General features: G+C 43.5%; 1 protein-coding gene across 1 annotated transcript in view; it reads right to left on the bottom strand.

The window, feature by feature from the left end:
* Nucleotides 1–26,410, bottom strand: part of LOC124552405 — a 146,738-nt gene that overhangs the window by 60,429 nt on the left and 59,899 nt on the right. Inside the window, exons 4-5 of the mRNA XM_047126669.1 lie at nucleotides 8,406–8,731; nucleotides 3,491–3,682 (exon numbers count right to left, since the gene is read on the bottom strand). Coding sequence (XP_046982625.1) covers nucleotides 3,491–3,682; nucleotides 8,406–8,731 — 518 coding nt within the window. The remainder of the gene's footprint in view (nucleotides 1–3,490; nucleotides 3,683–8,405; nucleotides 8,732–26,410) is intronic.

The following is a 26,410-nucleotide window of genomic DNA, read 5'->3' as shown; positions in this document are numbered from 1 at the left end:
TTGCCCTCTTAATATTGACAGCCTTGATTTTAATTTCATCAAAGATTGTTTTGACTTTTCTATCTGCAGAATCAGTCCTTCCAACATCCATTTCTTTTTTGATTTCTCCACATTTTTCCTGCAGCCATAATTCCTTGGCTTCCATGCCCTTCTTATTTATTTTGTTCTTAATGATTTTTATTGTTATATTCCTATATTCGCCTAGGTATTTTTGTATCACCTCCTTTTGTCAATTAATTTAAGTATTTCTTATGTTACACAAGGTTTCCCCAAAGTTATCTTCCTTATACCTGTCCAACTTCTGTCACTGACAGAATACTGTGGTATTCATGATCACAGTAACTAGAGCCTCGGAAAGATTTAAAGGTACATCATTCATCAGGATGTCGGTGTCCCACTTCTTTAGGCATTGATTCCGCTGTATGATCAAACTTCAGCTTGCTCTTCATTGTTACTTAACTGGGTTCTTAGTCTGTATGTGCTCCTGGGTGCACCCTACAATCTAATATCTGATTTCAGAATCTAACAATGGAAACACCAGTTTGGAATATCAACAATATATGGAAAAGGATAGATTGCTACTCACCATAAAGATGATACTTTCAGTTGCAGACAGGACTGTTACAATTTAGCTTTTGGCCAAAGCCTTCTTCAAAAAAGAAAAGAAAACACACACACAAAATTCATTCACACAAGCAAGCACACCTCACACACTCACTCACACACACACACACACACACACACACACACACACACACACACAAAACTGCCAGCTCTAGCAGCTTGGTTGGGAATGCATGTGAATGTGAATGTGAATGTGTGTGTGTGTGTGTGTGTGTGTGTGTGTGTTTCCTTTCCTTTTCTGAAGAAGATTTTGGCCTACAGCTAAACCTTAACAGTCTTTTCACTGTGCCTGTCTGCATCTTTATAGAGAGTAACAATCTATCCTTTCCATTATATTGTTAATTTCAGTAGGTGTAGTTCCATCTCAGCTACCTTCCTCAGTGACGACAAATGTCTCACGTACGGTTCCGTAAGTACCTCCGTCCACTTCAAACCTACCACCCGACGAAGAAGCTCTATTATGAAAGATGCCACCAATTCTATACTAAGAAATCCCTTACATATAGCCTAGCGTTCTGTGGCTTTACCACCTGCAGTGCCGAGCAGACTCTCTTTAAACGAGCTCAGAGTCTCACCGAAGCATTCACAGACCAAAATTGACCTGACCACCCAGTCCAGAAACAGATCCCTTGCACTCTCTCTCCCCAGTCACCTAGCAATCCCCTCGTACCCACCGACTGGCCACAAAGGAGCAGATCACTTTGCGACTAGTGCCATCCAGGATTGGAACAAGTGAATCACCACTAGGGTTAGGACTGCCTCTCGTGTCCTGAAATGAGGAATGTCCTCCTCACCACCTCCCCCGACCCCCCTACAGTAGTATCCCACCGCTCATCTGACGTACGCGATATCTCTGTCTGTTCCTACTCCACCCTCGATCCTGAACCCTACCCTCGTGCCGACATCCCAGTAATACACCTACGTGCGAGGCCTGTTCCGTACTTCCTATCACTGACGACTACTCCAGTTCTGTGACAGATGTTTCCCACCCCATCAAAATCTGGGCCACCTGTGGTAGCAGCCACGTCGGCTGTGTACTTACCTGCAACCACTGTGTGGCATTTCTGGTCGTACATAAACTCGCTAAGTGTATCTGAGGCTTTCGTCCGGTCACTCGATGTCCAGTCTGGTGTGGCAGTCGAAGACAGCAAATGAAAACGGAAGCTTTAAATTCCACGTGTACGAAATCGTTAACACGAGAGAATCGTACGAACGTACCGTCGTTTGAACACTGCACTGAGCCCGATACGGATGACGTAGTAATAAGCGTCTCTTGTGTAAAGAAACAACTGAAAGAGTTGCAAACAAATAAGTCACCAGGTTTGTATGAAATTGTAATTCAGTATTACAAAGAGTACTCTACGGCTCGGCATTTATTGCAAATCACCCAGCGCAAAGGCCTACTCAACTGTAAAACAATGCAGGTGACTCCCGTATACGAGAAGGGTAAAAGAATTGACTCACAAAATTAGACACCAATATCCTTAACACTGGTTTGCTACAGAATTCTTGATCATGTTCTGAGCTCTAATATAATAAATTTCCTAGGGACTGAAAATCTCATGTCCAGAAATCAAGTCAGTTTTAAAAAGCATCGCACGTGTGAATCTCGGCTCGTCCTTTTCTCACGTGATATACTGCAAACTATAGATGAGGGGCACCGGCACTGGGCAGATCCCATACTTCTAGATTTTCAGAAAGCATTCCACTGCAGGCTCTTAATGAAAGTACAAGTTCCCCGATACGTGAGTGGCTCAAAGACACTTTAAATTATAGAAATGGTGAGTGTTCGTCAGAGACGAGGGGATTGTCAGGAGTGCCCCAGGGAAACGCGACGGGACTTCTGTTATTATCTATATATATAATATATAATAATCTATATCTATAATATCTAAGACGGGGTGGGCAGCAACCTGCCGTCATTTGCCAGTGACGTTGAGGTGTACGGCAATGCGTCGTCACTGAGTGACTGCAGGAGAAGACGAAATGACTCGGACGGAATTTCTCGTTGGTGTGATGAATGGCAGCTAGCCCTAAATGTAGGAAAATGTAAGTTTATGTGGATGAGTAGCAAAAACTAATCCGTAATGTTCGGATGTAGCATTAGTAGTGTCCTGTGTGACACAGTCACATCATTTAAATATCTGTGTGTAACACTGCAAAGTGGTACGAAACGGAACGATCGGTTAAGAATTGTGGTAGGTAAGGTGAACGGTCGACTTTCATCTATTCGGAGAATTTTAGGAAAGTACGATTCATCTGTAAAGGAGACTGCATATAGGGCAGTAGTGCGACCTAGTCTCGAGTACTGCTCGAGCGTTTGGGATCTGCAGTAGGTCGTACATTTTTCCCTCAGACCATCTGCGAGTGGAGCAGGACAGGAAATGAGTAGTAGTGGTACAGGGTACGGTGGGTTGCGGAGTGCGAATGTAGAGGTAGCATCCCGCGTAGGCACGAAACTGACAAGTTGTCTGTCCACGCAAATGGCCACTGTCCGACTGTGGCCGAGAGACGGCGGCCACACGGCTGCCGAGAGTCACACCCGGTACAGTGTGCTCGACTTTGACGACCGCTTCGCGGCCCGTGCCGTCTGGATTTTTACGTGAACTGCATAGGTAAGAACTCAATTAGGAACGTATCTACCATTCCCGTAACTCCCCTAGCCCGACTTCTGCCAGTCCCCAGCCTCCACCGTCCCGTAACCTCTACGGTGCCCTCGCCCCGGCCTCTACGCACTTTCTATCCCTCCAGAGTACCTGCATATTCCTTTCTCCTTCTCTTTTTCTCTCCTATCCCATTTTAATAGACTCCATCCCCAATGCATTAAGCACTCACAAGAAATGTTTACGTTCACCACTTAACTTACTTAAATGCCAGAGGAGCAACTCCAGGCGGTAGTCGAATAGGGATCGATATCCTGAGTTCCTGCAAGTTCTTCAGCTTTCCCAGGGCAGTGAACGCCTCTCTCGGTATACTGTGGACCATCTCAAAGTCGTCATCCTCGCAGAGTTCCAGACGTTCCAACTCGGTGCAGGCCTCCAGCAACGGTGGGACACAGCTGTGTAACAACAGAAATGGGGTCTTTCAGAATTATTCGTCTCCCGTCACGTTTCAAAAGACCAAAGAAACAGAGTACTTTATATTATAACTCTAAATTAATAGTTCTTATACTGTATTTGCAACAACAACGTGTTCAACTGTCACTATCGCATCATTTGCTGCTGAGATCATTACTATTAGTGTCACAGAAAGTATACCCATCAGGGATGAATTATACTAATATTTGTCTGCTTGTGTCTGTATATGTGTGGATGGATATGTGTGTGTGTGTGTGCAAGTGTATACCCGTCCTTTTTTCTCCCTAAGGTAAGTCTTTCCGCTCCCGGGATTGGAATCACTCCTTACCCTCTCCCTTAAAACCCACATCCTTTCGTCTTTCCCTCTCCTTCCCTCTTTCCTGATGAGGCAACAGTTTGTTGCGAAAGCTTGAATTTTGTGTGTATGTTTGTGTTTGTTTGTGTGTCTTTTGACCTGCCAGCGCTTTCGTTTGGTAAGTCACATCATCTTTGTTTTTTGATAAATGTTAGACATAAATGTTAGACATAATGGTGAGAGTTAAGGCCCAACATATTAACACATTCAGTTGGTGATGAAATAGTGTTTCCGAAGTCAGCTTTTAATACTGCTAAGGCTTCAACATACAGTTTTTTCTCTTTTTTGTTTTTTGTCTTCAGAAACTGGGCATTTCATATTTATTTATTGTGTGTATATGATGACCAATAAGTCAGTGCTGCCAGCTGTTGCTTGCTCATGTAATTCAGTAAAATAAGTAAAACAAAAAGTTCTTTTACAACATTCTGCCTTTAAATGATTATTGACATATATAGGCACAATTGTTCATGAGAATATACTGCAGAAATGAAAATCTTTGTATGAGACATCTTCGTAAACAACACGTAGGTTCTCGAAGCTGGTGTTTAGTCCAGTTTAAACTTCTGAGCTGAGAAGCTGAGGTCAATATATAAAACTTTTCTCTGGATCTTTGTCTCCCATTTTGGGAGACATCTTCAGAAGTAAATGGTACGCTGCCGGTATTGCCCATTGATGAGTGCCCGTCAGTCGATCGGACACCCACGTGTATTTAGAGTCAGTGTGGAGCATCTCTTCTACTATTGCCCGTGAGTTGTCATCTCACGTGCAAAGACAGTCAAGTACAGGGCTTACGCAAAAGGGGGCAGCAGATATCTAGAACTAACGTTTGACAAACTACAAAAGATACAAACACAATTCCAGTGATCCTAGACAGAGAAAAGTTAAAAATTCTGAACAGTCTGTGCAGAAGTTTAGCTAAAGCCACAGTGGTACTGTTACATGTTTATAGGAATTACCATTTATGTGCTGAAATCAGGAAAATTTGAGTCCAGAGGATAACCTGAGTGTGGAAAATCTCCACATTAGTCTATTCACTGAGAGCTGGAATGAAACAGACACAGTTTCACGTGACTACGCACGACCTGTTCCAGCAAAAACAGAGTGTCGAAAATCCTTCGTGCACACTCTCCACGTGGCGGTCACACTGACATCGCAGTGAAGCATACGTCGCTTGTGAAAAACCTTATATTTCAATATTGGCTTATAGTATAATGCAAGAAGTCATAAAAACCCGACAGGTGGCATAGCAGATTCAAACACAAGTGATTTTGGTTACAATAATGTTAAAGGAAGAATAAAACTTATTCTGTTGAAGTTGAACTGCTTTGATTCAAGTTTATAACAAAACACTCTTTTCTCTCTTTTATAATGCAGTCTAATTTCCACATTTGAGGTCAAACTTTTTCCATCACATGGAAAACACATTTGTTTCACTCTTCTGCAGTCACTGCTTGTTTTAATAGTTCTTTAACTTCTGACATTTTGTGTGTTCTGTCTTTTTCTGCAACACAGTCTTCGATTTTGGCCCAAACTACCTCGATTATGTTTAATTCACCAGGTATGGAGGAATCAGAAGAAAAGTTTTCCCTGCTCCATCAGCCATTTCATCCACTGCATATTCTTTGTGCACTACTCTGTTCTTTTTTAACAATTTCCAGTAATTCTTTCTTCAATACTCCATTTTCCAATAACAATATTTTTAGATTTTAGTTATTCCGGTATATCTCGCTTATTGGCATTCAGATTAGGTACTACTTCTTTTCAACAAGAATAGCACGACACGTTATCGAGAACAGTAACTTCTTTTTGCTGAAGCCGAAGAAAAAGTCTTCAAACCACTTCTCGAATGTACTGTTGCACATCTCCTCACAGTAGCCTCCACTTTTCTTGGGCGCATCTTGGATTTGAAAGTTCACACACTGCCTCTGACAAAACCTGCTTTGCTCCCAATATGTGTGATAATCAGACATTTACCTTTACCTGTTTCCAGTGGATAATGCAGATAGAAATGCTTGTTTAGAGGATTTTATGGACTTATGCACCCAGACGTTACTTCAGGTATGTCGTGTATTTGGCCATGTCTCGTCCAAACAATAGACGGGTCTTCCTTCATCTCTCAACAATTTATCATTTGTAGGTGACACTGCCTCCCTGAAATCATCTCTGTCTATTAGCACGCTACTGCATCCACACCGAAAGTATTTAAAATTCATTTCTTTTAAAACTGTATGATAATAAAATGATATATGGAAGATGCTCAAATGTGGATTTTTAATCGTGGCCACAAGCACTTTGTCAGTTGTTAGTGACCTGTTACAAAAAATTTCCTTCGTATCGCAGTTCTATCGAAGTCACCAATACTTCCTGAAAGTTTGTCATGATTTTTCTTTCTTGGGAGACTTTGAAGAGTGTGACAACCAAGTTTTTTCAAAACAATATTGGTCACTGACTGCTCTGGATACAACAGCTCCATTTTACACAGATTAAGAGCCATGTGCTTCTCCACAGAAGTTAATGACTTCTTCTTTGATCACTTCTCAGTTAGAGTCAAATCTGACAAGTCGGCCTCGCTCACCGTCTCCGCAGAGGACAACATGACAAGTTTACTCCTATGTTATACAAATAGAAATAAAGGGGATAGCTACTAGGTGACCACAAAAATAATGAATGACGAATGTGATTACAATCACTGACACTGACACACGAATAATCAAAAACTGGGCTTTCAAACGAGACGAACTTTACAATCAGATTCTAAGATCACACACTAATGACTTACAATCGCAACAGACGTGGCCAAACTGAGTGAAGTGTGCCCCGTATTGCTCACCTCTCGGTGGCAGTGCTGCGGTCACGTGCCTCGTCGTGTCCGCAGGCTGTCTGTCATTTCAGTGAATGGAGTGTAGTACTGGAATACTTGCGAGACTAAATTGGAGGTGTCGGCAGCCGCTCCTATGGTACAGCTACGGTAACTTCCCGACCGACTGCTGTAATTCAGTCAGGGCCTGATCAGTTTATCAGTTCACCACTCAGTAGGTTCGTACACCAGTGATTGTAGTGAGCTCGAATTATGTGTTTCAGAGTGAAGCTTTTGTTACTGCTCGAAATCTGTTGTTCTGTCCTGGATGATAACAAAGATCGTGAGTTATTTTTTATAATTTTTTTTCCCAGTTGTTACATTTATTTCACTTAGATATTACCGCACTGTTTGAAAGTCAGCATCATCTACCAGCATTGCAAATACATGTGCTCACCGAGTATTTTTATGAACATTATTTTCACAATATTTACATTCTATCTGCACGTGTTGGAATGAATAATTTTTTTTTATAGTTTCTGTGTCTCTCTGTATGATGCTTACTAATGAAACAATGATAGTCCAGGTCACAATGATTCCTGATAACAGTTAATTGTCAACAGTCATTAATTTATCAGTGGAAATAAAATAAAAACTATGTCAAGGAACTGGAGTATACTGAATTTAAAGACACAACTGGCGGGACCAACTTGTGATATATTTGCTTTGTGGAATTTACCGTAGTATGTACACAGATATTTCCGGCAAACGTTTCACAACGAAGCTACGTAGTACCAGTAAATAACTAAGGTATCTGCTCCAGTACAAGCTCCCGTAATAACGTGAACAGTTCCTTCGTACACAAGTTGCTAAGTGCCTCATAATGTTGCTGCTTTCTACTTTGGGCGATAATAATGTACACCAACAAGTTGAAGAGAAAGAATTTATGGTAAAATATTATAGACATAAACAGAAGAAGTAATGGATCCAGAATGGTGCCCTGAGGGATACATGTTTCAAAAACTTCCTCATCCACAGGCTGTCTCTATGCAATGAATCATTATCAGCATTTCTTAAATCATAAGTGCTAATTTGGAAATGACACATTCTGCCTGTTAATTTCACTACGAAATGTGCAGAATAATTTTCACAACAAACTCGGAACCCAAAATGCGCGGGTGAGGCTGGCTTGCCAGGTATTGTTGTATTGCACAGAACTGAACTGGGTACAACTGTTAAATACGGAGGCATAAACAGTGGCACGGTCACTTACGAATGGAAGTAATTCCGTACCAAACTGACGAAAGCTGACCTGAAGCTTTTTTAAAGGAATCGTAGCAATATTTAGCTATCTACATAACAATCTGTATTTAATAGCCCTTTATATGTACGCGAGAAGAAATATGCCAAAAGTCCACTTACCGTAACGAGAAAGGCGCAGGTTATACCGTGTAGGGTGAAGATATCGAATACACGGGAAGCACACTCGTCAACCGAAAGTAATTTCGAGTAGAAGTTAGACAATCTTAGGAGGACAGGTAATAACACTCACCTCGTCCCACCCATCGCCCACTTTATGCGTATCGACCTGAGGGTGTTCCTCTTGGCTCTCAGAAAGTACCTCAGGTCTTCCATATTGATATACGTAAACCCAAAGTCGACCTCGGCTAGTTGCGGGCATCCGTTGACCAGAGGTCGCACCAAACAAGGTTCCTGGGTAGAGCTACGATCGAATTCCTTGTATTCCGGTTCCAGATTCAGCACACGGAGGTTGTGCAGCTGCGACAGGGCCTCCGAGCACCTTTCAGACTTCAGCAGTTTGTAGGGTGCCGACAGTGTGTGTATTCTGGTGCACTTCTCCACCAAGGTCTTCAGTACCTGCAACCGAACGATTCCCCTTCTGTACAAACACCTACAAATAAAGCAATGACAAACCTCAAGAAGAAAGAAACTTCGTTACCGGTCATTTAAACAGATGCTTTCTGTCTTTTCTGAGGCACATAATCAAATTCCAGTGACAGAAGATGCACAGCAGCAAGACAGATGGAGCAAAGGAAGTCAGTATTAGTGGTGAACAGAAGGACGAGGACGATGATGACGACGTGCGGTTTATCGGGAGCTCAATTGCACGGTCAATAGCATCCGCACAAAGTTTCAATTTTTTCACAAATCCAATGTAGTCACTGCCACGAATGATGACGACAGTAGTGAAATGACGAGGAAAGCACAAACACCCAGTCCCCGGGCAGAGAAAATCTCCAACCCAACCGGGAATCAAACCCGGGACCCCGCAATCCAGAGGCAGCGACGCTAGCCGCTAGACCACGAGCTGTGGACTGAACAGCTCCCACATCGTCCACACTGACTGGGCCAACTGGTTGTCAGCCAAGAGACGGCTGGTATTCACTGTGAACAGGTTACAATCTCATCTGGCAAATCCTCGAGGAGTCGGTTCGTACTGTCTGTGTCGCAGCTGCTTCCGACCGCCCCGGTTCTTTTCTAGTCCGACCAAATTCTCTGTTTTCATGACCTACATTGCACGACAACTGAATTTGCCTCGTTTTCTTGTTCTTAACTGACTGTGTACCCTCTCACTAATCGTAAACAAATCAGAACAAAATTTCTATTGGGAAAAAGTTCAAAGAAGGAGCAGAATCTATATGCATCCGCACTGACAGCAATAACTGGAAGAAATGCTTGTTGCGGTTGTTGTGGTCTTCAGTCCTGAGACTGGTTTGATGCAGCTCTCCATGCTACTCTATCCTGTGCAAGCTTTTTCATCTCCCAGTACCTACTGCAACCTACATCCTTCTGAATCTGCTTAGTGTATTCATCTCTTGGTCTCCCTCTACGATTTTTACCCTCCACGCTGCCCTCCAATACTAAATTGGTGATCCCTTGATGCCTCAGAACATGTCCTACCAACCGATCCCTTCTTCTGGTCAAGTTGTGCCACAAACCTCTCTTCTCCCCAATCCTATTCAATACTTCCTCATTAGTTGTGTGATCTACCCATCTAATCTTCAGTATTCTTCTGTAGCACCACATTTCGAAAGCTTCTATTCTCTTCTTGTCCAAACTATTTATCATCCATGTTTCACTTCCATACATGGTTACACTCCATACGAATACTTTCAGAAATGACATCCTGACACTTAAATCAATACTGGATGTTAACAAATTTCTCTTCTTCAGAAACGCTTTCCTTGCCATTGCCAGTCTACATTTTATATCCTCTCTACTTCGACCATCATCAGTTATTTTGCTCCCTAAATAGCAAAACTCCTTTACTAATTTAAGTGTCTCATTTCCTAATCTAATTCCCTCAGCTTCATCCGATTTAATTTGACTACATTCCATTATCCTCGTTTTGCTTTTGTTGATGTTCATCTTATATCCTCCTTTCCAGACACTGTCCATTCCATTCAACTGCTCTTCCAAGTCCTTTGCTGTCTCTGACAGAATTACAATGTCATCGGCGAACCTCAAAGTTTTTATTTCTTCTCCATGAATTTTAATACCTACTCCGAATTTTTCTTTTGTTTCCTTTACTGCTTGCTCAATATACAGATTGAACAACATCGGGGAGAGGCTACAACCCTGTCTTACTCCCTTCCCAACCACTGCTTCCCTTTCATGTCCCTCGACACTCATAACTGACATCTGGTTTCTGTACAAATTGTAAATAGCCTTTCGCTCCCTGTATTTTACCCTTGCCACCTTTAGAATTTGAAAGAGAGTATTCCAGTCAACATTGTCAAAAGCTTTCTCTAAGTCTACAAATGCTAGAAACGTAGGTTTGCCTTTCCTTAATCTTTCTTCTAAGATAAGTCGTAAGGTCAGTATTGTCTCACGTGTTCCAGTGTTTCTACGGAATCCAAACTGATCTTCCCCGAGGTTGGCTTCTACTAGTTTTTCCATTCGTCTGTAAAGAATTCGTGTTAGTATTTTGCAGCTGTGACTTATTAAACTGATAGTTCGGTAATTTTCACATCTGTCAACACCTGCTTTCTTTGGGATTGGAATTATTATATTCTTCTTGAAGTCTGAGGGTATTTCACCTGTTTCATACCTCTTGCTCACCAGATGGTAGAGTTTTGTCAGGACTGGCTCTCCCAAGGCCATCAGTAGTTCCAATGGAATGTTGTCTACTCTGAGGGCCTTGTTTCAACTCAGGTCTTTCAGTGCTCTGTCAAATTCTTCACGCAGTATCATATCTCCCATTTCATCTTCATCTACATCCTCTTCCATTTCCATAATATTGTCCTCAAGTACATCGCCCTTGTATAGACCTTCTATATACTCCTTCCACCTTTCTGCTTTCCCTTCTTTGCTTAGAACTGGGTTTCCATCTGAGCTCTTGATATTCATACAAGTGGTTCTCTTATCTCCAAAGGTCTCTTTAATTTTCCTGTAGGCATTATGTATCTTACCCCTAGTGAGATAGGCCTCTACATCCTTACATTTGTCCTCTAGCCATCCCTGCTTAGCCATTTTGCACTTCCTGTCGATCTCATTTTTTAGACGTTTGTATTCCTTTTTGCCTGCTTCATTTACTGCATTTTTATATTTTCTCCCTTCATCAATTAAATTCAATATTTCTTCTGTTACCCAAGGATTTCTACTAGCCCTCGTCTTTTTACCTACTCGATCCTCTGCTGCCTTCGCTACTTCATCCCTCAAAGCTACCCATTCTTCTTCTACTTTATTTCTTTCCCCCATTCCTGTCAATTGTTCCCTTATGCTCTCCCTGAAACTCTGTACAACCTCTGGTTCTTTCAGTTTATCCAGGTCCCATCTCCTTAAATTCCCACCTTTTTGCAGTTTCTTCAGTTTTAATCTACAGGTCATAACCAACAGATTGTGGTCAGAGTCCACATCTGCCCCTGGAAATATCTTACAATTTAAAACCTGGTTCCTAAATCTCTGTCTTACCTTTATATAATCTATCTGATACCTTTTAGTATCTCCAGGGTTCTTCCATGTATACAACCTTCTTTCATGATTCTTAAACCAAGTGTTAGTTATGATTATGTTGTGCTCTGTGCAAAATTCTACAAGTCGGCTTCCTCTTTTATTTCTTAGCCCCAATCCATATTCACCTACTATGTTTCCTTCTCTCCCTTTTCCTACACTCGAATTCCAGTCACCCATGACTATTAAATTTTCGTCTCCCTTCACAATCTGAATAATTTCTTTTATTTCATCATACATTTCTTCAATTTCTTCGTCATCTGCAGAGCCAGTTGGCACATAAACTTGTACTACTGTAGTAGGTGTGGGCTTCGTATCTATCTTAGCCACAATAATGCGTTCACTATGCTGTTTGTAGTAGCTTACCCGCATTCCTATTTTCCTATTCATTATTAAACCTACTCCTGCATTACCCCTATTTGATTTTGTGTTTATAACCCTGTAGTCACCTGACCAGAAGTCTTGTTCCTCCTGCCACCGAACTTCACTAATTCCCACTATATCTAACTTCAACCTATCCATTTCCCTTTTTAAATTTTCTAACATACCTGCCCGATTAAGGGATCTGACATTCCACGCTCCGATCCGTAGAACGCGAGTTTTCTTTCTCCTGATAACAACATCCTCTTGAGTAGTCCCCGCCCGGAGATCTGAATGGGGGACTATTTTATCTCCGGAATATTTTACCCAAGAGGATGCCATCATCATTTAATCATACAGTAAAGTTGCATGCCCTCGGGAAAAATTACGGCTGTAGTTTCCCCTTGCTTTCAGCCGTTCTCAGTACCAGCACAGCAAGGCCGTTTTGGTTATTGTTGCAAGGCCAGATCAGTCAATCATCCAGACTGTTGCCCTTGCAAATGCTTAGTGTATGAAAAGTTTATTTTGGCTCAATGACAGTTTACGTAATGGTTTTTAGCTTTAGTATCAAACCAATATAACTAGCCAAAATGAATCCGTTAAAGAAACAAACTTAAATATGTAAAACAGCTCCAGATGTCTGATTATTTTACAAAATGTGTTAATGTGTTAAATGTCAGACATTAAGGATGGAAGGAAGAAAAAGTTTTGGAAAAGTTTGAATTTATGTTTGAACTTTGTCAGAAGTTCTCGATTTCTGAAAAGCATTCGATTCAGTACCAGACTTATCCTTATTGTCAAAAGTTCAATCGTTGGGGGAATCGAGTGAAATTTGTACCTGGATTGAGGACTTTTTGGTGTGGAGGGAACAGCGAGTTATCTCGGATGGAGAATCATTGTCAGATGTAGAAGTAACTTCAGGTGTGTGCCAAGGAAGTGTGTTGGGAAACTTCCTCTTCATGTCGTGTACTAATAACCTTGTGGGCAATTTTAATAGTAACCTCATATTTTCTGTAGATAATGCAATTATCTATAATGAAGTATTACCTGCAAGTAGCTGCATAAATATTCAGTCAGATCTTGATAAGCTTTCAATGTGATGCAAAGATTGCCAGCTTGCTTTAAATGTTCAGAAATATAAAATTGTGCACACCTCAAAAAATGTAGTATCCTATGACTACAATATCAATCAGTCAAAGATGGAATCGACCAACTCATTTAAATATCTGGACATATCATTGTAGGGATGTTAAACGGAATGATCTCATAGATTTAGTACCAAATAGCACTAATACGGGATACTGAATGTATACAGAGAAGGGCAGCACAAATGGTCACAGATTTAATTTTGCACACGGAAAAGTGTTAAGGAGATGCAGAAGAAATTGAATTGTCAGACTCTTGAAGATAGATGTAAACTATCATGAGAAAGTCTACTAACAAAGTTTCAACAGCTGACTTTAAATGATTACTCTACAAATATACTACAAACGTCTACATATCTGTCACACGGAGATCACGAATTAAAATTAGAATAATTATAGCACACACAAAGGCATTCAATCAATCATTTTTCCGACGCTCCATACATAACTGCAACAGAAGAAACCCTAATAATTGGCACAACGTGACATACCCTCTGCCGCGCACTTCACGGTGGTTTGCAGAGTACGACTAGAGATTAGATGTAGATGCAGAATTAGAAGTAGAAGTTATTACGTGCTCTCATTATCAAACATAGGACGAGTACAGTCTGGGATGAGTTATTCTACCTCAACACATATACATAGTTTCTAAGTCTCGTACCGGTCTCACCCCCCCCCCCCCCAGGGTGCTTGCCACCACGGGGGCCCAGCTTTTGCAGCACCTTTTCCCTTTCGTTCCACGTGTCTGTCCTCTCGTTGAAGTGTGTTCCGAATTTTCAGTAGCCGATATCAGAAAGTCCAACATTTTTTGTTCCTTTTCGCTTTCTCCATTCCCGTTCTCCCGTCCTTCCTCCGCTCCAGTGTTTGAGGTTCCTCCTTTTCTTATTCCTCACTGTGCACTCCCGAAGGTCGACCCGTGCGTCCGACACGTAACGGGTGACGCGGTAACGCACAACTCGTAGCCCCACACCGACAGGTGAGGTTCGCACGTACCCCCCTCCGCCGGTACGGACCCGGCCAAGGAGGGGCGATTGCCCGTGCTGCTACCTTCCCAAACTGCCAATCGGTCCCTCCGTCAGGCGTTCGGGAGGTGCGAACGACCACCTGAGCCAGGAGCGCTCCCCTCCGAGGGAGGCTGACGGTCGGAAGGAGTGTGCCGTCAGAGGCGCCGACAACCGCGGGGGATTTTCTCGCCACGAACCGATCGTCTCTTCGTAGAAGACGTCTACCGAACGTAAGTGGAACGAGGCTAAGGATTCGGTGACCCTCTGCACCACAGTTCCTCACCATTTTACAGCTGAAGACGGTCTGTCCTTTAGCTACGGTAAATACATTTATTATTCGGAAAGGTGTCGACGCAATTGCCAGGCACGTGAAATCCTGTTCTCGTTTACACGACGGTACTTCAGTTTTGGAGACTACTACCGATTCTCGAGCACGAAGACAGCTCGCAGCTTCGCTCCTCCGCAACTATCCCGCCCATGTCGAGGCCCACCGAATGCCGTATGTGTCCCGCAGTGTTATTTACACTGAGTAGCTCGACGGTCCGATCGAGACAGAAATCCAAACGTACCTCTCCGAACAGGGTGCCGTTACGTGTAATCACTAGTGCTCGTGTGCACTCTTTTTCTCACTTTTGATAGAAAAATGTTTCTGTCAAAGATCAAAGCAGGCTACGTTCTTAACCCAATGCGCTGCTACTACTGTCACCGTTATAACCACACTCGAATGTCCTGTCGACACCTGGCCAAATGTGTAGCCTGCGACAGGGATGCTCGAGAGGGTGACATTCTGTTTCCTTCTCCCCGCCCTGCCGACTGCAGTGGCGACTGTGCCGTCTCCTCCCGAGACTGTCTGCGTATCTCGACGAGTGGGCCGTCCGGAAGATCTGGGCGAAGGAAAAAGTGCCTCACCCGGTCACTCGCAATTGTCGGCCAGTCGGAAACCACGTGTTCTACCGTCCGGCACTTAAAGTACCGTCATTGTTACATGTCGCTCCACGAAGTGTGCGGACATGCGACCTCAAATTCGGCACCGCGGTTGTGAAATCGCACGGTGTCCCCGTCTCCTGCTCCGGGTGTGCGACGAGCCACCGAACTTCTGCCTCGGGGCAGAGTCACCTGCTACACGACCGGCAGGCCGGAAAGGACAGGAGGAATACTCCCGTGAAGCCCTCTTACGTCTCTCCGGCCGACAAACGTCCGAGTCTTCCTCTGCCGACCAGAAAGGCTCCGAGAAATCAAACAGAGGCAAACGGTCGTCTCCTTAGCCAACTTAAGTTCGTTTTATTAGCTGTCTTTCCTTCTGTGAATTGGGCTTAATGTGTAGTCATTTTTACTCCCTTTCATCTTCGTGTCCTACAGTTCTGAAATGGGCACGTACGACTCTAGTTGTTCTTGTGCTCTAAAATAAAACAAAACAATACTGGTCTTTGTGGTGTCACCGCCAGACACCACACTTGCTAGGTGGTAGCTTTAAATCGGCCGCGGTCCATTAGTACATGTCGGACCCGCGTGTCGCCACTGTGTGATCGCAGACCGAGCGCCACCACAAGGCAGGTCTCGAGATACGGGAGAGCACTCGCCCAGTTGTACGGACGAGTTTGTTAGCGAATACACTGACGAAGCCTCGCTCCTTTGCCGAGCAGATAGTTAGAATAGCCTTTAGCTAAGTCAATGGCTACGACCTAGCAAGGCGCCATTAGTAACATTGCATGTATCTATGGAGTCTCACTTATATCGTCAATAGCGATGTATACAACAAGGATGGATTAAAGTTAAGTATTCCAGAAGCTACGTACTTTTCTTTATAGCATTCATTACTTATCCTGTTTCAGACCTCACGCCCATCTGCGTGAGCGTAGCACGTGCCTTTCGGCTTCCTCTCATTGTGTCTAGGCTGTCTTGTCTAGACACAACAGTCTTACTGTGTTAAACCTTTAACATAAGATCATACATCTCAGTGAGTATATTATGGCAGAATTTTAAATTTGATCAATAATTATATGAAAGGCCGAAAATCCAATTTTTGTTCTCCCTGAAGTTGTTAGTGTACAATCTCAGTTGCAAGTTCCAAATCTGTGTTAGCTATTTAGTGATACAGATCTCACAGCATAGGTGCCCCATTGGTATGCGTATGCAGTGTTACAGACCCCCATGGGCCATTTCACAAGACACTCAATATTTAATCAGCATAAGGGACTAACATTTTCACAATTACAGCAGGCTAAAAGCAATGCCACAGATACCTGTAGTAAGCCAACCATAAACCATGTTCCACTTACACCACCTGGCAAAACAGCAACCTATTTGTGCATATTCCATGGTCAGGTCATTATTTTGGCTACTAACATTAAGCGTGGGTATTTGTAAGCAGAGAAGAGGGAAGGAAAAGAACAGGCACAGTCCCCTGCGAACAAGACTCAGTGGCAGCAAGCTCACAGATCACTCCCCCCCCCTGTGTTACGGAGCTGGTCAGTGTCGTGTATTGTAGACTGTGTACACTCATTCAGTTCATGACACGATCCAATGAAATCGTGACTTTATATTGTACTTCTGATAACATAACAGTCTCATATTTTTCGAAAAAAGACACAACATACGTAAGCCTTATTTTAACACGAAATGTATTCGCAGCTGCAAATACGGACAACCGTCGGCTGTGTGATGGAATGATGACAATGAAAATTTGTGCCAGACACGGACTCGAACCAAGATTTCCCACTTATCGCGAGCAGTCGGTTTGCCGTTAGGCTATCTGACCGTACTTCCAGACGAGATGCAAACTTCAATATATTGTCAACCGTATGTCCACAACCTGCACTCGTACATTCGTTACATATTTTTCCATACAGGGGAGGCATTTTTAATTGAATGCTGCTTGCCTCGTGTTGATGGATAAATATGATATTTCAGTGCCTGTATTGTTCAGAAGTATGATGCAATATTCCTTCAGACATGCACGCTTTTTACTTCTGGACAACACAGGCACTACAATATCGTATTTATCCACCGACACTGGGCACGTGAATTTCGATTAGAAATGCCTCCCCTGTACATAATGAAGGCACCGGTGCAGGCTGTATACACACGGTTTTCGACACGTGGAAGTTTGGGTCTGGCCGTGAAGCGTGCAAACGGACAGGTGACCGCTCACGATAAGTGCAAAATCCGGGTTCACGTCTCAGTCCGGCACAAATTTTCGTTGTCACCATTCCATTATACAGCTGAGATTTGTCCGTATTTGCAACTGCAAATACATTTCACGTACATCATAATGGCTGCAGCTTACCACAGCCCGTGTTCCTTAGGACGTGCGTGCGTGCCCGAAGGAATATTACACTGCACTTCTGAATGACGTGCTCTGTACCTTATTGTAAGCCTTATTTTCAGAAAACTATTACTCTTTGTACTTCTAATTTAATTCAAAATTATATTTGTATCTGAAATTATCAATCTCATCGTATGAAATAATTTGACAATTTTATAAAAGAAGTATTTAACCACATACGAAGATCTCCGGATGTAAAATATCAACGTATTATAAGATAGCCGAACTGAAGCTTCTCCTATATTTGTTCTCGTCAATTTGTGTAACGAGCAGTTGTCGGTTAGTTACGGAGCAAATAGTTTCACTGTGAAGTCACGAGGTGAATGACGTGGGAGTTATCCCTTTCTTTTTGGGGTCACTGGCTGGCTGAGGTTTGTTTTGTACTGCAATGTGGAACTGCTATAAATTACTACATGAGAGATGGAAACAATAAACAGAGAGAAGGATAAAGTTTCATCGTGCAGCATTGTCCTTATCTTACAGTGAAGGTCAGTCATACTGCCTAGATCTAAAAATGCTAATTCCATAGAGCCACAAATTCAACAAGGAGCAATAAAAAGAAGGTACTGTGCGACCTTCCTTCTTGCCAATTTATTAGCTGCACACACGTAGCTAAAAAAGTGTGCTTTCTCTCAGCTTTTATTTTTCAGTTCTTTCTGGACAACAGTAGAGGAGAGAGTCAGCTCAATTTGGAAGCTCAGGTCTGGGATCTTACAGAATAAAAATTTGGATACTGTTGTGGACCTAAGTGTTTGCAGATTGAGGAGAAGGAATTTTATGTGGGTTTGTATGGAAAGCAGCAGTAATTATTTCTAAAATGCAAGAATGATGGTTGGACTAACACTCATTTAACAGAAAAAAGAGGTTTATGATAATTATGCTGAAGAATAAACACATTGTGAATGAGTCAATGGCATGTCAGTTTAGTGACTTTTATTTTGGTTTTCATTTTTTCACACTATGTACATGCAAAGGAACATTTAACAAAAGTAACTATTTTTAAGCAATGTTCAAATCAGGACAGGTGGGGGGACTAAGAAAGCATCAGACAGGCGCAATTAGACATAACAATTGAATATGAAGATGAATCATTTGAACCAGTAGAACTTCGCTTGAAGATGAGGGGTACGAAACCCTTCGAAACGTTGCGAGAAGACGACGCCTTTACTCGGCTGATCACCCGAGAAGATTTCACGAATGGAATACGCCGAGAAAGTCTCAAATCACATGGAATATCCTGAATTAAAAAGAATGATTTCAGCACTGGGTCAGTCAATGGACCATGTTTTAAAGAATATGCATGTTCAATTTAGCAATGCTTTTAAAGGTATTCAGGTTACAAATGAAGACAGGTTAAAAGCAATAGAATAATGAATTGTGATTAAAAGTGAAGAAAATTTAGAAGCTCTGAAACACCTCAACACAAAAGTTTCACATTTGAGTGAATATGTTAAATTTATGAAACTGTGAATAAAGTTGTAGCACCAAGAGTATTAATTGAAGAATACAGCAAAGCTGAAATTAGTGTTCATGGTGATGTAGTAAAGTTGCAAACTTTGAATGATAATGTTGTAGAAGATAATATTTTGAGGTAATGCTCTAAGCTCATTAGAGGATCCTGTTCTACAGACAAACTGTTTTCTGCTGTAAAAGTCTAATTGTAAGCATTACTCGAACTGGCTAGCGCAAATGAAGTTTCAGTATTAGTTGCTAAAAATCATTAGGAACCCGGCACTTGCATATATTTCATGTGGAGAAAAATATCTGTAATAGCTTTTCCAAAGTACAAAAACTTGAAAATTTCAATTTTGTAAACAGTTACAGCTCAATTGGTGGTTGGTTTAGAAACAGTGGCAGACTAGTTTGTGGTAGTGATGCAAACAACATAATATTTACTGTACGCAATTCTAATGTAAAAATGTAAAACTTAAACTCACAATCTCTAGCTCATATCAAAATTTTTTCAAAAATATGTGGCAACTGTCAATAAGGGAAATGTGTGTTTTATCTGTGAAAGACTTTCTTTGAGAAGTCTGATGCTGGGTTTTTCACATGATGTAACATTCATGTTTTCTGCTGTAATGTGTCTAGTTATTGAGTGTTTCATAAATGTATTTCCCTCAAAATGTGTGTCATTAGTAACATGCATTATCTTAACTGCATTAATAACCACAGTGGTGACTCCAACAACTGTTAGTTATGTTGAAAAACTGTGAGTGTGCATCGCCTTTTTTTTCTCGTGTTCCAGTTCCATTCACTACCGACACGGGTCATATTATTCCTTCGCATTTGGACTCCTCCGTGCCTACAGTGCCTCGTCACTCGTGGATAAGGCAGAAATATATGACTTCATTTCACGGGTTTCCGATGCCACCGAGCCAGCCTCACCCGGCACAATACGGCCAACAACGTCTGCTGCCCTGCACGCCTACCACCTCGTGGCGAGTAGCCCGCTCACCGGCCTCGTCGCCACGCCGTTCCACATCACACTGCCGGTCCGTGGCCGAGGTTGGAACTAAACGGCCCGTCCGGTGAGTCCAAAGCGTGCTGTCCCATTCTGCAGTGTTCTCACAATTTGCGACGACGACGACCGGCTCCTCTGCTGCGACGGGTTCCGGTCACACAGTTTCATTTTCGTACGCTTACTCGGTGACGCCAGTCACCTTTGCCGCACCGGTACGCCAGCACGCTCACCTCTCCGTGTCGGCTCTACCGCCCGCTTCAGCGGTGACGCGGGTCACCTCCGCCATGTCGGAGGACCGCATCTCCGCACGTCTCGCTTCCCACATGCACAGATTTTCGGTGATGCCGGTCACTTTTGCCGCACCAGTCACTTACGCTCTCGCACCTTCCACCCCAGCTCCTGCGGCACCGCCCTACGGCACCCGTACTCTGCTCGTGCCCGCTCCAAACATATCGGCCGACGGCGCCGCAGCAACCCTCCTTACGCACCTCACTCGCACCCGGTCCTGCCACTACAGACCACAGCATCCTTTTCTCGTCCACACCCGCACCGTTCGCACCTGCTGCCTCCGACTGTGGCGCCGCAGCCCCCTCCGGACCTACTCGGCTCGTCGCTGCTGCCCAGAGCCCGGCCCTCCACTACACCACCCCTGCTCTGCCTGCACCTGCTCCGGTTGTGCCGCCTTCCGATGGCCCCTTTCACCGACACACACGTTTTGACCATGCCCACTCTCAATATTAGCAGCCTCCGGCACGCGTCCGACTACGAGCCGGGCCGGGCTTCCGCTGCTTCGGGCACCGTTCCTATAACGGCCGTCCCACCACTCGGTCACGATTTGACACCGCAGGCCGGTACAGCTCCCCTGTCTCAGTGCACATCGGCTGCTTCCTCACCCACTCTTAATACTACCACTCCGAGCTTTCCTGAGGTGCGAAAGGACAACCCTAAGATGTGGTTTGCCCTAGTGGACTATATCCCCGATTTCCGTGCTATATCTGACGATATCGTGAGCAGAATTTACCAGCAAACTTCCGCCGCCTCTCTGCCGATACTGTTTCCCGAGCACGATCTCGACCCCACAGTTGCGACCCTGGCGGACGTGCCGCTCTCTCTGTCCACGGCAACAACACGGACGCCAATACACGAGGCCCGGCAACCGCATCTGCTTCCGTGTGACGTGCGTAGTGATTGCAACATCGTCCTCGCAGCTATCACTCACTGCCCACCGTCGCACCGCATCTCACCCGCGATCTCCCGATCTCAGCTGACACGTCACTCACACTGCCAGTGAACCTACTCCACCTGCCACGCGCCAACATTCCATCTCCCGCCAATGTTATATTTCATCTGCTACCGGCGACCTGCAGCTCACACGATCGAGCCTCCCCCCCCCCCCCCCCCCCCCCTGCCGTCTCACCTACTGCTTAGTTGCTATCAGCAGTGGCACCTGTCACGAGATAAATACTGCGGAGGGGACTCCGGTTCGACAAGGTTCGGCACCTTAACCCGATCGAGCTACACTGTGCTGAGGACACTGTCAAAGACGCGGATATCCTGTGGCCTCAACCGTCGACTGGCCCTCACCGATACACCTCGTGTTAAAGAAAGATGGTACATTCCGTATATACGGTGATTACTGAATGCTAAATTCTCGCTGGCCGCTGTGGCCGAGTGGTTCTAGGCACTTAAGTCTGGAACCACACGGCTGCTCCGGTCGCAGGTTCGAATCCTGCCCTGGGCACAGATGTGTGTGATGTCCTTACGTCAGTTACGTTTAAGTTCTTCTAAGTCTAGGGGACTGATGACCTCAGATGTTAAGTCCCATAGTGATTAGAGCCATTTGAGCTAAATGCTCACCGCATCCAGGACTACACACAACTGCAGCACGGTGTCCGAGTGTTTACAGTGCCCGACTGCTCTATGGCGTGTCACCGAGTTCCCGTGCACCCACCCAACATACCTCAGACTGCTATCGATACGCCATTTGTGCTCTCTGAATACCAATTCGTGCCTTACAGCCTTAAAAATACTGCACGAACGTAGCAACGTTTTATCGACTCAGTGGTGTTTGACTTTCCTTTTGCGTATGTGTGATATTCTCGTGTACTCATCATCTATCAGCGACCGTCAGGAGCACCTCGTCAAGTTTGCACGGTATCAGAATTGAACGGCATCGAGATGAATTGTGAAAAGTCGCAGCTTAGTAACACCACTGTCACTTTCCTGGGACACACTGTTTCATTTGCTGGCATGCGCCCCCCTTCAGATGGATCAACTCCAATCTTAGCTTGCCTCTCCCAGAAGATTATTCTGAACTAAGATGCCTTCTAGTCCGGGTCAGTTTTTATCGCCGACACCTCCCTCGTACAGCTTCCGTACAGATACCACTGACTGTCCGAGGGAGATGCTGTTTGCCCGATGTGTTCCTGGCCGATGGATCAAACGACACGATCGACACGTCCAACTGTCTGAGAATCACGCTTTCCGAGGCTGTTACCCTCACCCGCTCCAAGCTAGATCCACTTACGACCCTCACGGCAGATGCCAGCAACAGGGCGTGGGTGACACTACAGAACCACTCCGATCTGTCTCGAAAAAACTGACAATGTCTCTGTGTAAGTGGTCGGTGTTTGATTGAGAACTTTTACTGGTTCATAAGGTGATCAAACACTTCTGTACGATATCGAAGGGCTTCACCCACTATATTCACGGACCGTAAACCTCTTATTGACGCCATTTGCAACTCGTCTCAGGATCTCCCTCCCAGTCGGTTTCGCCACCCCAACCTCAATTCCACAGAGGCGTGATACATTCACGAGGCAGACAGTGGTGACGGACTATCTCTCACAGGTCAGCACCGTCTCTGTGCCTACCGACCTCGAAGACCTGGCACGCCGGCAGGCAGCCGACAGATCGATCCGACATCTACGTACCGACCGATCGAGTTCCCTCACTCTCAAAATGCGCCACCTTCCCGCAGTGACGACAGCGGCAGGGTCTGACGAGTCATCCGACCGAACTGTGACGTGACGTCTTCAGTGCCTTACACAACTCGTCCGACTCGGGCATAAGAGCAACCACCACACTGGTAACTGAACGTTAAATCTGGCCAGGAGTCAAGAATGACTGCTGCACGTGGGCAAGGGCGTGCACCCCGTGCCGACGTAGTGAGGTCGGCGGGCACGATTCGGCACCTTCACCGTCCTTCACCGGCAGGCCGGGGCACGTCCACGTCGATCTCGTGAGTTCTCTCCCTCTGTCTGAGGGTTTCAAATGCGTACTGTCTGTGACAGATCGGGCCACTCGGTAGGTTGAGGCGGTTCCTCTGGAGGACGTCACAGCCGACTCTATTGCCCACACATTCGTCAATGTGTGAGTCTACCGATTAGGCTGCCCCTTTTCCCTGATGACACACCAGGGCTGCCACTTCAAGTGTAACCTGTATGACCAGCTGTGTGCTCTGTGTGGCGTGTCGGAGATCCACACCGCACCCCGCCACTTGCAGAGCGACAGCCCGGTCGAGTGCCGGCACGGGACAGCCGAGGCTGCACTCGTGTGCCGTGGTAGACTCTAGTCTGAGGAACTTCCCCAGATACTTCTAGGCATACGTGTGGCACTCAAAGAGGGCCCAGACACATCATTTGCAAAAATTCTGTACGGCGAACCACTAATCCCGCCCGCCGAGCCGGCGGATGACGTCCCACCTCCCTCTCGAGGCTCACCGCTTGCCCCGGTCGAGCGCACCCGTGCGCACGTCTCTGACTTCGGACACCGCCACCTAAGTTTCACACCACTCCACACGTAAGGACTAGAAAACGTGTCACTCTGTTACGTTACGGGACAATTCTGCACCAGGCATTAAGATACTACGTCTTGCTGCTGCCAGTCTCCTACACACTGCCACAGGACTGTGGACAATCTCTCCACCGTGCTCCGCACATCTGGGATGGGGGTGGGGGGCCTCTGCGGTGACTATTAGTAAGTGAAAAAAGGTTTTATCTGTGAACGATTTTCTGTGAGGAGTCTGTTGCCAGGTTTCTTACGTGCTGTAATGCTCCTCCTTTCTGCTGTTTTGTGTCTAGTTATTCAGTGTTTAATAAATGTATTTCCTACATTACTTAACTGCATTAATATCCACAAATATGTCAAAGCAGCACTCTAATAATGCTGTCTACACAAACACTTGTCTGAGTCTAGCAACAATAATCATAATTTTTAGCAGAATACTGTTGAGTGAAGAGCTGTAATCTATGAAAGCAAAACTGTGCCAATTGATTCTCACAAGCTATGTAGCTTCTATGTGACAACAAATGTAAACAGATTAGCAGTAGGGTACAAAAATTAAGTATCACAATTTGTATTAATTAAAAAACAGAAAAAGCCCACTGACAAAATTACATTTCAGACCAACAACAGTGATCAATAAACAAATTTCTCTCTTACGGGCTTTGAAAATGGTAGGATCGGTGTTATATTGTGATTTCCTAACGCTTTTGTTCTTATTATGCTCCTTGTTTACAATTTGAACTACGTTGTGGAATGATTAGTACTGAGGATGAAACATACTGTATGAAGTAGTTAGTTATCTTGTGCTATATCATATTACTCTGCCTGGGTTGTGATAAAACTCTGACACACAAACTTTTTCATTATTTAAAACAATATTATCCTGACATTAAAGTGGAATGTGCAGTTTATTGATTTGGTTAGAAAGTTAAGAATTTGTCAGTAAATATCCTTTAAGCTTTTTCATAGTTTGTGGAACAGAAAAATATTTATAAATGAAATATAAGATTACTTGGAACATTATTACAGTATCTGTGTTGAAAATACTTTTGGGAAAGTAATGTCATTTCATGTTCTTCTAGGTTTCCTTGGTGTTCAGTTTCATGGAACTGTTTTTGCATGTTTTGCCTTACATTTAGCACAATATTTAAGAGTTGATCTTTTACTATTTACAGTCAGCATTTTAACAGAATTGTTACAACAAACTGAACAGACAAAAAAAGGGTTTAGCATTGAGTATATAATGCATTAAGCAGAGAAGTTATTTTATAACTTTTATCTTGTCCCAGTCATTAGAAGAGAAAATTGACTACGGAGAGATGATTTTTTTTTTTTTATTTATTTATTTATTTTTTTTTTTTTTTCCAGACCACATAGGTAGTATTTGAAAACTGTCATAAGATATAGGAGAGGAAAGCTATGGATAGGTATGGAATGACTATTTTGGATGATATGTATGTTATAATCATGATCAGAACTTTTTTATTTTTATTTTTGCAATGTGGAGAATATTTTTGTTGTCAGTTGACTACGTGTTTTGATAAATGAGGTGATTAAGGTGAGACTGACATGTTCTTGTATTGGAAGCTGATATGAAGCATATGATGTAGAAGATGATGAAGTTAAAGTTAAGGAACTGTATTGTGATTCACAGTATGCTATATTCAGCTGGAACATGAAGTATATGTTTGCAACAGAGAATGAGCTGAAAGTTTATAATGTACTTATTGTGGTAAAAGAAGGATACTGATTGCATTAAATAATCTTTGAGATAAAAGTACATGATGGGATTATAGATTATTGAAGTAATTAACCATGGAAAATAACTTTAGTTTAATGAAGTGTGCTGAGCAGTATATGCTCCCACGCATTTGATAAGATGAATCTGGTTATTAAAAAGGAAGGTTGTTGGGCTTAGCAACATTGTTTCTTTGAAACCGTATATTATTCCTGAAGAATTTAATATTGGAAAAAGCAGGTTTTTCATATGAAAAAGAATCGGATATTTTCTTCTATTAATCAAATATTAGATCCATTTGTGATTTCACAGATTTATGTATAGACATGTAACACTATTAATTTCAATATAAGTCTGCAATATGCCAATTTTGTACAGAGAGGTAAATGAATCCTTCAGAGAAATATACATTCATCAGTGTATTACAAGCTCAGTGGGCACACGGCTTCGAGCTGTTGTTGCACTGTTTTATTCTTAGTTCTTCTTTACCTTTAAATCTACCCATTTCATCTTTTTCTATCCATACTATCCCTCTTTCATTTTAAGGAACAATTTTGATGTTCTTTTTTGTCTCGAGTATTATTTCATTGCCTACTGGTCTTTGTTTGCAACATAACACATAGCTAATCAGTTTTCGTTACAGTCTTACGATCATTTGCTGAGCAGTTACTGTTTGCACATCTGTATCAAATTCTATATTCGTGTTACTATTGTTTGTAAATACACATATACACATACTAATGTTCTTTTTTACATTTTCT

Source organism: Schistocerca americana, chromosome 10 (assembly GCF_021461395.2).
Source record: "Schistocerca americana isolate TAMUIC-IGC-003095 chromosome 10, iqSchAmer2.1, whole genome shotgun sequence".
Classification (NCBI taxonomy): domain Eukaryota; kingdom Metazoa; phylum Arthropoda; class Insecta; order Orthoptera; family Acrididae; genus Schistocerca; species Schistocerca americana.
This window is presented reverse-complemented; position numbering and strand designations above follow the sequence as displayed.